The following is a 14418-nucleotide window of genomic DNA, read 5'->3' on the forward strand; positions in this document are numbered from 1 at the left end:
CGTTCCAAGAATTCATGGTCCCAATTCATCTGCCCCGCCACAAACAAAATCCTAGCTACGACCCTGGGAATGGGTTAACTATCCTGCAAATAGACATTTGCGACTGACGGTAATATTAATAGGCGTGACATATTGTAAGAGGGTTATGACTATGATGGTTAGATAGTTTAAGATATTAATATTTTAGGCACGGCGGAGCAGGGGGTGAGATCAAAATCGAAATTATTAATGGTAGTAAATCTTACGGCAGAGATGAATTTTACTTGTAGAATGCATTTTAGGACATCTAGTTTTCAAAATTTTACGTGGGAGCATACCTCCGAACCTCTTAAAAACGTTGCTTTGTGCCCTCGATATGGGTCAGCCCTCCTCCCCCTCCCACCCAATGTCTACTTGCCTTAGCCTTGCTCGTGTTCAACCTTGTAATTGTGCATATTATATATTGTTTTGACAACCACTAATTCTAGACCTACATTATACACGTACCTGTTACGTATATATTAAAGTTTTTACAAATGGGTCTGCAACTGACTTTCTTTACGTACACAACTGAACAACGATATAGTTACATACATAAGTATTATATCTATAGCTGATTGATTGAAGGTGAAACCATATTACAGGGAAAGTAAGTGTGTCAGACAGCCGTGACCAAAGCAGCTGTCAAAACTGATATACTGAAGAGAGGGACCGTCGAGATATTCAGCCTTTAGGACATATAGACATTATTTATACTCCAGTGAACCAGTAAGCCAGGCGTGTCGCTTTATCGTCTACCGTGGTGATACATCGCCGTTGTACTGATGACATAATTGCGTCTTCTATAATTCCGCCCCTGGCGAACAACACAGTTTTAATGTTAACATTTCAGGTTGCACACCAGCATTCACATTTATGTGCAGGTCAATATAAATTTTGTGATATCTTTTTATATCAATACATGTACAATGTATGAGTGGAATTTACCAACCTGGATTTATTTATTATAAATAAATGTAAGAATAACTAAATGTGGCACTTGCAACTTTGTGCCAGCATATTTTCTCGCGTTAATAATGAAAATATTATGAGTAAAATTTAGCAATTGTAATTAATTATTACAAATAAATATGAAAAATAGCTCATTATGGCACTTGCAACCACAGGCTGTCATTTTTGTGGATGTTGGGGGTGTGGCAGGTTGATTTTTGCTTTAATTAAACTAAAATGTCTGAATTTGAATAATAAACAGCAATATTGGGTTCCGTTTTTACATGGATTACACCTAATATTGTTAATAAAATTAAGGTGAAAAGCTTTTATGTCAGCTCATTTTCGCTCTAGCACGGGGGTGGGGGGGGGGGGGGGGGGAGAGATAATTACAAGCGTACGAGATGGGGGGGGGGGTTAAGGGGGTAATTACCCCACACACACCCATACCCACGCACACTTAACCCCCGTCTCGTACGCTGCCTTCAACTTTGGTTTTGCAACTATCACTTTTAACTTTGCAATAGCCATTTTAACAGTGTACTGACGAAAGATATATATAGGGGACATCGCTGGCTGTCATGTATGCGTTTTGTCAGGTGAATATTTACTAGCTTCTGCCAATATTTGCACTGAAAATAAATAGTGTTCTTCCCTGATTTGTTTAGAGTTGGATCGGGCCGCTATCTTATCGCTGTTCGGACAAATCGTTCTCCACATTCCTCGGCGTAATAATCGTCACCTACTGTAGCCGCTCGAATTCGTCTTCGGCGGAATGTGTTCGTTCCCGGCGCATTGTCAACATTGCTAGGGTTTTACACAGCCCTTCACCAAAATATATTTAGCAAGGAGTAGCAACAGTGAAATGTCAGTGTGCGCTTTCATTTAGCACAATTAGTACACGAAATAGGCTATATACTTCTCTAAAAAGAAAAGGGGTGAGAAAAGAAAAGTCTTAAAGAATCATAATTAAGGCTTCTTTTTCTCTTTTTTTTTTTCATATATATTTTCCGGGAGAGCATGGCTAGTTCGCCCTAGAAACTTCACTCTCTACAGCTTAGAACCCCCCCCCCCCACCCCCGTATAAATTTATGCACACACGCATAATATTAACCAATAAGACACACACTACAGGAAGAAACCCGACAGCACACCCTTTCAGTAATAGCCTGGTTAAATACGTAGGTGCTGACGGGTTTCTTCCTGTAGTGTGTGTATTAGTGGTGAATACGCTGAATATTTGTTATCAGCGAACTCGAAAATTATCAGTGTAATGCGCTGTAACGTCAAAAATAGGGTTATCGTTGTATTAGAGTGGGAATCTTTGCCTACAGGCAGCAATTCCGTGTTTTTGCTATACAGTTATCTCTGGAGGCAGAGAAAAATCATAACTGTCCTTGGAATTGTCCGTCTAGCCCTCGAACGGCAGAGTACTCGAGCTAGGGGGTGGTTTGTGTCTATTAAAATTATTAGTCTTATCAACATATTAGGCCCATTTGGGCAACGTATTTATCAAATTACTTTTGTGATGAAGAAAAAAATTAATTGTCTTTTTTGCGTTGTTCCATAATTTTGTTTCAGTTTTAGGAGTGTGTTTATGTGCGTGATTGTGTGACACACACACACACACACACAGAGAGAGAGAGAGAGAGAGAGAGAGAGAGAGAGAGAGAGAGAGAGAGAGAGAGAGAGAGAGAGAGAGAGAGAGAGAGAGAGAGAGAGAGAGAGAGAGAGATGCAAAGTATGCAATACAAAACATTACAATGTTGCGCACAACCAGTTTATTAATTATATTGTCTATTTGTGGTAAAAGTTTATCACTTTGATATATACCATACGTTTAAAATAGATTTCTACCATCAATAAATAATATACTCTTCAAAAGAAGAAACGCAAAACCACATTGTCGTAACATTTGGAGAATTGATTTCATTATTGAATGGTGAGTCCGATAATTACCAAATGTTGCAGGATTGTTCACAATTCACTCTAGTCCATTGTGAGTAAGTGATAGGACACACCACCAAGGTCAAGGTCATCTGGAGTCAATACCGGGTGTGGCCTCCGCGTGTGTTGACAACTGCCTGGCACCGCCTGCCCATTGAAGCAACCAGAGTACGGCTGACGTCCCGGGGGATGGTGGCCCACTCGGCCTGCAAGGCTGCTGCCAGCTCGGGCAGGGTCTGGGGCTGTGGTTGTCGCTGTCGGAGGCGTCGGTCCAACTCGTCCCATAGATGCTCAATTGGGTTCAAATCCGGTGATGTCGATGGCCAAGGAAGGACATTAATGTTGTTGTTCTGTAGGAAAGCCGTTGTGAGACGTGCTGTGTGAGGCCTGGCGTTGTCATGTTGGAACACTGCGTTGGCGTTGGCCATAACTGGAACGATGTGTGGCCGGAGGATCTGGTCAATGTAGCCCTGTGCATTCAGGTTGCCCTGCACGTGGACCAGGTCAGTTCTGCCAGTGTGTGAGATGGCTGCCCACACCATGACACTACCCCCGCCGAATCTGTCCACTTCCTGCACGCAGTTTGCCGCATAACGTTCACCACGACGCCTATACACGCGACATCTTCCATCATGACATCGGAGCAGAAATCGGGACTCGTCACTGAACCACACCTGTCTCCATCGCAGTTGAGGCCATTGTCGATGAATCTGGCACCACTGCAGTCGGAGTCGACGGTGTTGTGGTGTTAAGATGACACCTCGAACTGGACGTCTGGCACGAATTCCTACCTCACGTAGGCGGTTCCGTACGGTCTGGTCGGATATCCTGCGCAAACCTGGTATTGCTGCGGCTGTGGAGGTGGCAGTAGTCAATCGTTTCCCGAAGGTGGCGTACCCGGATGTAGCGGTCCTGCCCGGGGGTAGTGACCCGTGGTCGACCGGATCTAGGGAGGTCACGTGTTGATCCATGTTGCTGGTAACGGTCCCACAGTCTGGAGATGGTGCTTGGGGACACATGGAATGCCCTGGCAACGGCCGTTCTGGATTCGCCTGCGTCTAGTCGGCCGATGGCATTGTTTCTCTGCGGTTCACTGAGACGTGGCATGTCCTGGATTGTCAACTGTCGGCCAGATACAGAGGCCAGGCAAGCGAACACCCTGCACTTTTATACTGTCGGTGTTCATGTTGCACGTGCAGACAACGCACGTGCAGTGGTGACATGGTTTGCACGTGGCTGCGTTTTTGCGAATATTCACATTTTGGAACTTTATTGTACAGTAGCTGCGTTTTATCGAATGTAACCGTGGGAATGTGTTTGGGACATGCAATGACCTTATATTCACAAAGCATGAACCGGTAGGAAACATAAAATCGGAGTTATAACCCATTTGTACCCTTTTGCGTTTCTTTTTTTGAAGAGTATATATAGAGGATATTTCATGTTTTTTGTCAAATATGATTTATATCTCATCGAGTGAAGTTTGCAATCATATTATCTCACGAGTCGCGCTTGCGCGATCAGTGTGATATGATTACAAACTTCACGAGATGAGATATAAATCATACTTGACAAAAAACATGAAAGTTTGTATTTATTATATAACTTTTGACAATTTACCTTTATTTTTAAAATGCCAGCAGCAAAATAGTTCCGGCTTTCTTACAGTGAAGATAACACTTTCTACAGTGACGATAACACATTTTAGAGTGAAATAGTGAAATGTTTACTCTAAAATGTGTTATCGTCACTGAGTGACTGTTAAAACTTTTATTTCACTGATATTTTAAGATATTTAATTAAATGTTATATAATAAAACTTTTTATCATCAATAGATAATATAATAAACAGGTTTATGCAAACACTACAACGTTCTGTGATGTGTACTTCTCTATGCTAATTCAGCTTTAAAAAGTGGGAATTTTCTTTTGAACATTTGTTTTATTAATCATTCGATATATCTGCGCCTGGTTGATACATGTTTTCGTTTGTAGTACAGATAACAAATCATTCAAAATCTGGGCTAAAACACATTATCGTTAAGCGATGACAGTACCTGTGGGTTAACAGAGATTTATTTTGTTACAAGGTGTTAATCCAGTTAAGTCCCTGCCACCATGCAGTGTCCGTCAGCATCAGTTTGTACCACCTAGTGACAGAAATCAGATCGTAGGATGTTTAAAAAGGTATCCAATTGTCATTTCGCTTTTACGAACTGTGACCTTGACTTGGCCTGGCTGCCATAGAATTTGAACTTAATGTGCCAGAACAAGCAGATTGGATACGATCCGATAGTAACCAGTGTATATGATCTCTCTCTATATATGCTAGACCTTTTTTCTTTCTTCCCAAACTCCTTCGTTGAAAAAACATTTATTTTATCCCTGAATACAATGCCATCTTCCCCTCAAAGGTCCGGAATACGGTGATGAAAAGTGCCCTCCCGACTCGATGTCAGTTTAAACCTAATTACAACCTGCGATTGCTTCACTCTGTGACAACTTCACACCAGACAGGCTTAGCGACAGAAGATGGCCAGGACATCTGCGGTTCAGTACTTAATCGTATTGTCTAGAATCAAGAGTTTATCTTGATTTCCTGAAGTCATTACAGAGTTTGCATGGTCGGGAACAGGTCAAGTTGACCCAAAACAGACTGCCCTCTTCCCCATCACTAGTCGTTGGTGGAACGAGTTGACCATCTCACCACAGAGCTTACCTAGTCCTACTCCGATCGTTCTTTGATCAAACGTAATCAACAATTATTGCCCTTAGTGGTAATATTTTCAAATTAATTTTGTGTCAAGCCACAGATTTTGTTCTCTAAAAATTTAACAACTTTCTTTTAATATTAAATGTGCATCACCCAACGACGTACATGACATAGTTAGGACAAATATTTTGAATGTTAGAAACATTATTATCATCATGCAGGTTAATTTTTCTTTTGAACTTTGATAGACTGGTTACTCCAGCCAAATTGCAGGCTAAAAACCAATGTTGAATATAAAACTAAGTTACAATATCCTCGTCCATACAGAATTAGTGGTATTTTGATGATCGACCAACATATAAAAATCATTGCTTGGAATCCATAAATCAAGGAAGGAAATATTTCATATAATGATACACTCATTTTATTTACGGTTATATGGCGTCGCGGACCACACATATATTGAGAGGAAACACGCTGTCGCCACTTCATGGTCTACTCTTTTTTTTTTATTAGCAACAAGGGATCTTTTATATGCACCATCCCACAAATAGGATAGCACATATCACAGCCTTTGATATACCAGTCGTGGTGCACTGGCTGGAACGAGAAGTAACCCAATGGGCCCACCAATGGGGATCGATCCTAGACCGACCACGTATCAAGCGAGCATTTTACCACTGCACTACATCCCATAGTCTTACCATAGTTTGACACCCAAAAGCCGATGTATTTTTGGTGCTAGGGTGTCCTTAAAGATTTATTCATTCCAGTGTAGATGTTGAAATAATTGTATGTCAAATCTACTGGGTATGTGTTTGTTTTCATTTGTATTGTTTTTTTAAACCCGATATACAATGGGTTTTAAGGTAAAATCATAAAATCTGTCACAATGAACAAGAGGTATTCCCTACATTCTGAATGTATAATGTAAAGTTGATACAGTGAAACCTCTCAAGACCAGACCCTCTGTAAACCGGAATTCCCCCAGAACCATCTGTAAACCGGAATTCCCCCAGAACCAGACGTTTTACAGTCTCTCTTTTTAAAAACCAGGACATAACTTTACCCCTCTAAACCAGAAACTTCATAAACCGGACACTTGTCTTGGTCCCACGAGTGTCCGGTTTAGACAGGTTTCACTGTAGACTGGTGCACACCGATTACTGGTTTAACTGATGATCAGTGTTGAAACTAACAGTTCCCAACACTAGTCTCAAATAAAGCTACTCAACGAATCCATTAATTCAAAATGAATTTTATTCATAACAAAATATATGTGTATACATTTGTTCCTGGAATAGATATTATACAGTGAGCAATTAGAAAGGACAGCTTCCACTCTGGACTGTGGACAAAGGCTTGAGTATATACAATCATTGTTATCACAAGTTTAACTTTCAAATACTACAGTATCTACAGAAAAGGGGGGGCCATCTGGTGTGTACATTACACCCAAAGCAAGAAGTCATCAATACAACATTGAGAAATGTTCACACTGATTTCATTGTCTAGCTAACTATGATGAGAGATCCAAGTAATAATGAAGTTAATTAAAACAAGTACCCGGTAAACAAATTGATCAACTTCCTGACCCAAACATTTCCAAAATACACATGTAATTTGTATTTTCAATTCCATATGTAGGTATGTTGATAAAAATTTGAATATTTTCACATTTTGTTTTCACCTTCATATGTATATTGGTACATTTTATGAATTTTGTTTGTTAAATATGTAAAAATACTATGTAGAGGTCTTCTCAAATTGTTAGAGCTAACTCACAATATATAGCCTATTTTTTTTTTACAAAAAGGATAGCAGTCGCTCTTGATGGGATGTGGCTGATAAAAAGGTCCAGAAAACATGTACCAGATTTTGGCCTCTACATTTAGAACATCAGTTCTATAAGCTGTGAAAGATGACCTGTGTCTTTGCTAGGGATTTTAGAAGAAGTATGTTAGTTTTCTACACTAGTAAAATAAATATTTATTCAATAACTTTGTTAACCCAAGAGCCATAAAACAAACAACCCGAGCCACAACTAGTAGGGGTGGTGGTGCTGAAATGCCCTTTTTGTCTAGCTAGAGAAAATTACATATTATAGTACACAGATTACTTCTCTTTTTACTGCCACCCCACTTATATTTAAAACCAGATCTGGCCCTAGTGACCCTATAAATGTGCTGTATTTAAAAAATAGTCTCAATATTTATGCAACACAAAGTTCTATAGAATCTCCGACAGACAGAAAATGCTTCACAGTGACATTGTAAATTTGTTACCGTTAGTCAATCCACAAGACAACATTTTTTTTTTTTTTTAGAAAATACCAGGAATAATTTCATAACATGTTTTTTTTAATATCACACAAAAATTTACAGTAATAAAAAAACCTTATTATTTAACTTGTGCTAGATACAAAAACAATTATATTCTTATTTATAAAATGCATGCTTTAAAATATTCAAAAATAATTATCAACTTACAAAATGCTTATATATAACAATATACCAACAGTCGTAAATAACCAGTTTCAATGTTTTGTAGGAAATTATAAATATATATATTACCAAAACTGACATTAATATAACATGATACTAATAATTTCTGGACAGATTAAAAAGACCATAAATGGATTCACCTTTTATTTGATTTTTGTTCATGATCTTCACTGGAGTTTTGATAGTATACTGAATTTCACAAACTTAGGTATATAGAAGCAGTGACATCAAATGACACACACTGCAGAATGTGTATTCTTAAATGCTTGAAACACTGAGCTGGATCACAGAGAAAACTAAGAATATGCACCAAAAACCATGATCCTGCAACAATGCTCACGATAGGGCATCCACATTAGCTTCACACTCACACTGACAGAAGAATGCTGTGGATTTAATTTCAAATAAGCCAAACTCATATTTAACATACAGAATAACATCACAAGTTTTGTTTTCAAGTAAAACGTAGATTTTTGCTAATTATTTTAGTAGTACTTGTTTTTAAAGATTGAAATTCAATTCAATTAACAATTTTTGAATATAACATCTATCATGAAAAGCAAAACTAAATCTAAATAAAATGTGAATCCATTAGATCTAGAATGACAAGTTTATACAAACTGTGAAATTCTAAAAACATTGGAGCTACAAAAGAACTGGCAATCTTTACAATGTTACATTTCTATGTTACAATATTACATCACTAGACAGGTACACATTTTGTTGCATGAAATAACAAACAAAAAATAAATTCTGTAATTATCCGTTTCAGCTCCATGTACAAATTACATTATTTAAGTAATAATTTCCAATACACATAATTTTCTAATACAAGCCAAAAACAGCTTCAGAATCCAGTTTAGTAATGGACTACAAAATACCTCAACTACCTTTTTTCACACAAAAACTATTCCTACAATATAAATAAATGTTAAAGTGCCAAAATAATTTTTCATTATATCAATATTCAAGAATTAAAAATCTATATAAAACAAATCTATGGAATGTTATCCGTTTACCTCAAATAAATTAAAAAAGAACAAATCACCTTTATTTAATTAGTTGACAGTGAATGTGTGTAAACTGCAGACTGGAATGTGGCATGAAACACTCTGGAATGTGACATGTGCTAAACTTAACATGACTTTAATTTGGATCATATATATATATTATAAATCAACTCTAAAAGCCTAATTTAAAAATTAGCATAACTATATATATATATATTAAGTAACAGTAATATTTTTACATTTTACTTGGATCAGAAATACTGAATTTAGCTACACAAATTCACCAAATTCTTTAAATATTTTTATCCCATTTAAACACATTGCAATACATTCTGATATGCACAAATTGGTTTTAACATAGAACTGTAATGGAATAAAATGGAATGGAACTTATATGATGCATTGGATCTGTGAGTATATTTGAACAATCATTACTTGTTATTTGTTATGTAAAATTTTATTTTTTGCCAATACTGGGTGGTGGCAATATTATTAACAGTAATTAAAAGCCAATTATAATATGGAGATAACCGTAACCTAAATTAAAATCTATGAAAACCATGTTAACATAAAATGTTGCAGAGACATTGGAATGGATGCAGAGTAAACAGCAAGATATGAATATAAAGTTTTTGCAGTCCAGTTATCTATTTAGCTTTCTGATCATTTTACTACACTGATGAAAAACCAATTCCATGCATAAAAAAAAAAGCCTCTCTGAACACTAATTAATGGAAATATACAATGGAATGATAACTATAGCAAAACTGTGATCTTTCTTTATACAATGACCATTGTGTATGGATGACTTTTCAAGGCTGACCTCACAATGGTGGCGTGTTCTGGAGGCGGAGCGCTCACGAATGATTTGACTGGTACCATCTTCTTCTATCACCTCACATTTGCATAATGTTAGATACAAAAAACCAGTCTAGAGAGAGAGAGAGAGAGAGAGAGAGAGAGACCGCGATTGCCATGCCTTCTTGAACAGGCCTCAGGTCCACTTTATCACAAGGTCGTCATGGTAACCAGTTGCAATTTCTGAAATACCTACACTCAACTCTGCTACTACATATAATAGTGGACCTGTTTTTTCCAAACTCCTCTTTGGGCCAACGTCCACAAAAATAATACTAAAGCTGACCCATTGTTGTGTAAATATATACTGATCAACAAAAGTATGGCAAATATTTTAGTATATATATATATATATATATATATATATATATATATATTTTTTTTGCACAATAAAACTAATTTAGTAAACAGACTGTTGAAATTGGGATAAAATGTTCACACTAAATTGATAATTTTAAAAGATACAAAAACTAATGGGATTCAAAATGAATAATTTTAAATAAATTAAAGAAACCTACATAAATATTTGCCCATCTGTTGTTGTTCAGGATATTTACCGAAAGTGGAATGTTTGTGTGGAAAGAAACGCCTACCAGTGGTCTGTGATCGACAGATGCTAACGGGCATGGTGGTGCTAGTTTCTGTACGTACAAGTAAAATAAATTACAAAGTTTAGGGCTAGATCTGTAGATCACCATACTTACAACCTTCTAGCCATACTAATAATGACTGCTGCTATGGCTCATTAACATATTTTAAAGTACAGTTTTCGCTAAACAGCATGCTGCATGCTATGGTTTCCCAACCTTGATAGTACCTCATTGACAGAATATTTTTGAAATTGTAGTCAATGCTACAATAACAACAATATTGTATTATATACCTTGTAAATTCCTCTTGCTAGTAACCCAGTTTATGGAAAAAGGCAGAGTTGGGACACAAGACAAGAATTCTTTAACGGTTATGTTTTGTATTGGATGCTCCCAACCATTACTTTCATTAAAGGTGAACTCAAGGCTAAGAAAGGTTGGGAAATACGACAGTCTTATTCGCTTGGGATTGACAAAATAACATGACGCACAGAAACTGGCATCTTTTTTTTTTTACACAACAATATGAATAATATAAATGCGTAAATAATCGTACTAATTATGAAATGAACATTTTTCAATATATATATAATTTTATATAGGTGTGAATGCTATTATTGCAGACAACCAAATGTACTAAACTTCAAAAATAGAATGTAAGTGCAAGATCCGTATCACGATTCTTTGTCCCACAAACTGGAAAGTTTATCACTGAGTACATCATATGCTAAAAATAACTTCTGTCACTAAGCAAAGCTAGCAGGGATATTATGGTAAATGCTAGGTTTACACACAGTTTCACTAAAATACTGAATGGTTAAAAAAAAAAAAAGAAGGCAAAATTGAATTTTAATTCAATACAACACATCGAAGTTATATGCAACCAATATGTTTTCATGGACTTACATTTTGTTAATCAACTTGCCAATTATGCTTTTACATGGTTTATCAACTGCAATCTGGTTCAATCAATAATTGTTAAAGCATTTTAATAAACAAAAGTGACAACTGTTTAATTCTGTATTGGCTAAGTAATTAGACCTACCGTACAACACATTAGAATGTTGCACTTTAAAAAAACACAGATTGGTGGCAGCTGAAGATTATCCTATTCATACTTTTTGGAATGCATAGCCAATTTTGTTACCATTTTATCCATTTATAATGTTTGATATATTCAATGATTTAAAAAATGATGAAATATATCTTTCACATTTTCAGGTATTATCTTTTATTTTTATCACTTGTTTTTTCTCTCAAAATTTCTTACTTTTCTTACAATAAAAAAGAAAAGAAAAACAAAATAGTAAACTAATTTCTAACCATATGATGTTTGACCAAGGTTACCCAAAACACTGACAGCAGAAGTCAATGTAAACAAACATAATTTGCATGTTATTAAAACATTTTAAAACAGCAGCCAAAACCATCAACTGACTATAAAACTAATTTCCCTATGAATGACAGCAATTGCAGACTATGGCAATTCATGAAGTTAACAACCAAGCAGAAAGTGGGACACAAAAGGAAGGCAGATGGTATCTTGATGAGCAATTTGAATTCTGTCAAGCCAAATTAAGTACAATAAATAACACATCTTTCCAAATTTGGGATCACTCTACAAACAAATTGGAGAAGTTGTCACTGAACTGTAATTTCCAGATTTAACCATTATTTCCCTGCTAGACTTCCATAAGTCATTTCAAATTTACTGGTTATGCATTTTGGATTTGTGATGAGCGTGTGAGCTCACATTTGCTGGAACATGTCGTATTTTGATCTGAAGTCAATTTTCGCACGTCGAGGATCAGGCTTCTTCTTGGATGCTAATCTTTCTCTGTACTCCTTGGCACTCAATGCAATCGCATCACCATTTGTCTGTGCCTGCGGAACTGGAGCAGGGGTCGGTTCAGGCTTGGTACTCATTTCATTTTGAGTGGTGTTTTCCTGAAAAAATGTCAAGAGAATTTTTTTTTATGTGTGATAAAAGCTTGTATCAGGCCTAAACATTTAATAAAAAGTTGAGTTTATTTAGTTAAATGACAATACAAGGGGACATTTATTTAATAATCATTGGCTATTGTGTGTCAAACATTTCATAATTCTGACATATAGTCTTAAAGGAAATTCAGGAATTTTTTCCATTAGGAGCAAGGGATATTTTATATGCACAAATGTGTTGAGTGCGTCGTTAAATAAAACATTTCTTTCTTTCTTTCTTTCTTTCTTTTATATGCACATTCCCATAGACAGAACAGCATATGCCATGGCATTTGATATACTAGTGATGGGGCATTGGTTCGAATGGGATAAAAATGGGTCCACAAAGGAGGTTCAATCTTACGACCTAAGCACCTCAGGTAAACGCTATACTGTTAAAGTTTGTTTTGTTTAACGGCACCACTAGAGCACATTGAGTAATGAATCATCAGCAAATGGATGTCAAACATTTGGTAATCCTGACTCGCAGTCATCACGCTACATTTTTCCATTAGCAGCAAGGGATCTTTTATATGCACTTTCAAACAGCCAGGATAGCACATACCACAGGCTTTAAACAAATATATCAGCTGTCCCTCTGATTTATGGTTATGAAGTCAAAATATTGTTAAGATACTTAAATATTGTTAAGTGAAACAGGATGACTATATAGCTGGTTGAATAATTAAAAGGATTTTCCTGAGCAACTTAAATTGATGTATTTTCAGGCAATATTCTGTAATGGAGAATACACAGTTAACTGTCGATTATGGAAAAATAACCCACAAGCCCCGTAGTTTAACCTAGTTCTTAAAATGTTTTATTTCATAGAAGCCTCTATAAACCATTGGTCTAGGTCTTGCAGTTTGTTAGAAATAGACCTACATGCAAAACTTTAATGTTGGAGCAAAGTTGACACTGTTGCTATCATCGAAAAAGACCTACGTGTGCATTTTAATACATCTTTAACTTTATCAAAGCAAGACAAAAATCAAATTGCTTTTCTCTCAAACATATAAAAATATAAGATACTTACAACATATGATGCTTGGCCATTCACAGTTTTGGGTATCTCTGAAATTTATAAACAAACATGTTGTAAAGAATATGTGAAGATAAAAAAAAGTACATGTATAATGAAAAGTAGGCACACATCAAATTCACACATTTCTTTCCTAAAAACCCCAAAAAGAAAATGTTTCATGGATCTGAATTCAAAACAGAATGTGGGTTATTGAATGTATGAATAAATAAATACAAAATAGAATGTGGGTTAATGAATAAATTAATAAATCAATATAAAATACAGATTTCAATTATAAATCTGTACAAACAACATCATCACCTGCTTGCTATCAATCAGTGGCTTACAATGAAGAATTATTCTTTATTAATAACGACATATAGATGATACAAGAGTGATTATTTCATAGGCTAAATTATTGATAGGAGTTCTTGGTTTTTAGCTGGTTACCAGCAGCTACTGATGATAGTTCGGTCTGCTTACTTTCTGTACTCAAGACCTAATTTATTTAAACAGAAAAACAAAAACAAAAATCTTTACTGTGATCAAAGGTTACCTAATATATTAAAAATTCTCATACGGGTAACCTCATCATGTTAATTAAAAAAACTTTTTTTGTTTTTTTTGTTTTTTTACAAGTTAGTTGAACTCTAACTTATACTAACACTGGTGTGAAAAGTGTGTGTGTGTGTGTGTGGGTGTGGGGGGGAACGGGGGGCACTTTTCTTGATCCTGTAGCTGCAGCGATGATTTATACATATTTATAACTCACTTTTTGGTACCTTCCTATGCCACTGATTAAGTACAACAGGGTCAATCAAGT

At 36.1% G+C, this 14418-nt stretch overlaps 1 protein-coding gene across 6 annotated transcripts in view; it reads right to left on the reverse strand.

Moving 5' to 3' along the window:
- Positions 1 to 6871: 6871 nt before the first annotated feature.
- LOC121382034 (Na(+)/H(+) exchange regulatory cofactor NHE-RF1-like) overlaps positions 6872 to 14418 on the reverse strand; it is a 98451-nt gene continuing 90904 nt past the window's right edge. For all 6 annotated transcript variants that reach the window (XM_041511507.1, XM_041511505.1, XM_041511504.1 and 3 more), the window contains 2 exons: positions 13608 to 13645; positions 6872 to 12538 (listed from right to left, as the gene is read on the reverse strand). In XM_041511507.1, coding sequence (XP_041367441.1) covers positions 12341 to 12538; positions 13608 to 13645 — 236 coding nt within the window. In that variant the 3' untranslated portion in view covers positions 6872 to 12340. The remainder of the gene's footprint in view (positions 12539 to 13607; positions 13646 to 14418) is intronic.

The sequence above is a fragment of the Gigantopelta aegis genome, chromosome 9 (assembly GCF_016097555.1).
Source record: "Gigantopelta aegis isolate Gae_Host chromosome 9, Gae_host_genome, whole genome shotgun sequence".
Classification (NCBI taxonomy): Eukaryota; Metazoa; Mollusca; class Gastropoda; order Neomphalida; family Peltospiridae; genus Gigantopelta; species Gigantopelta aegis.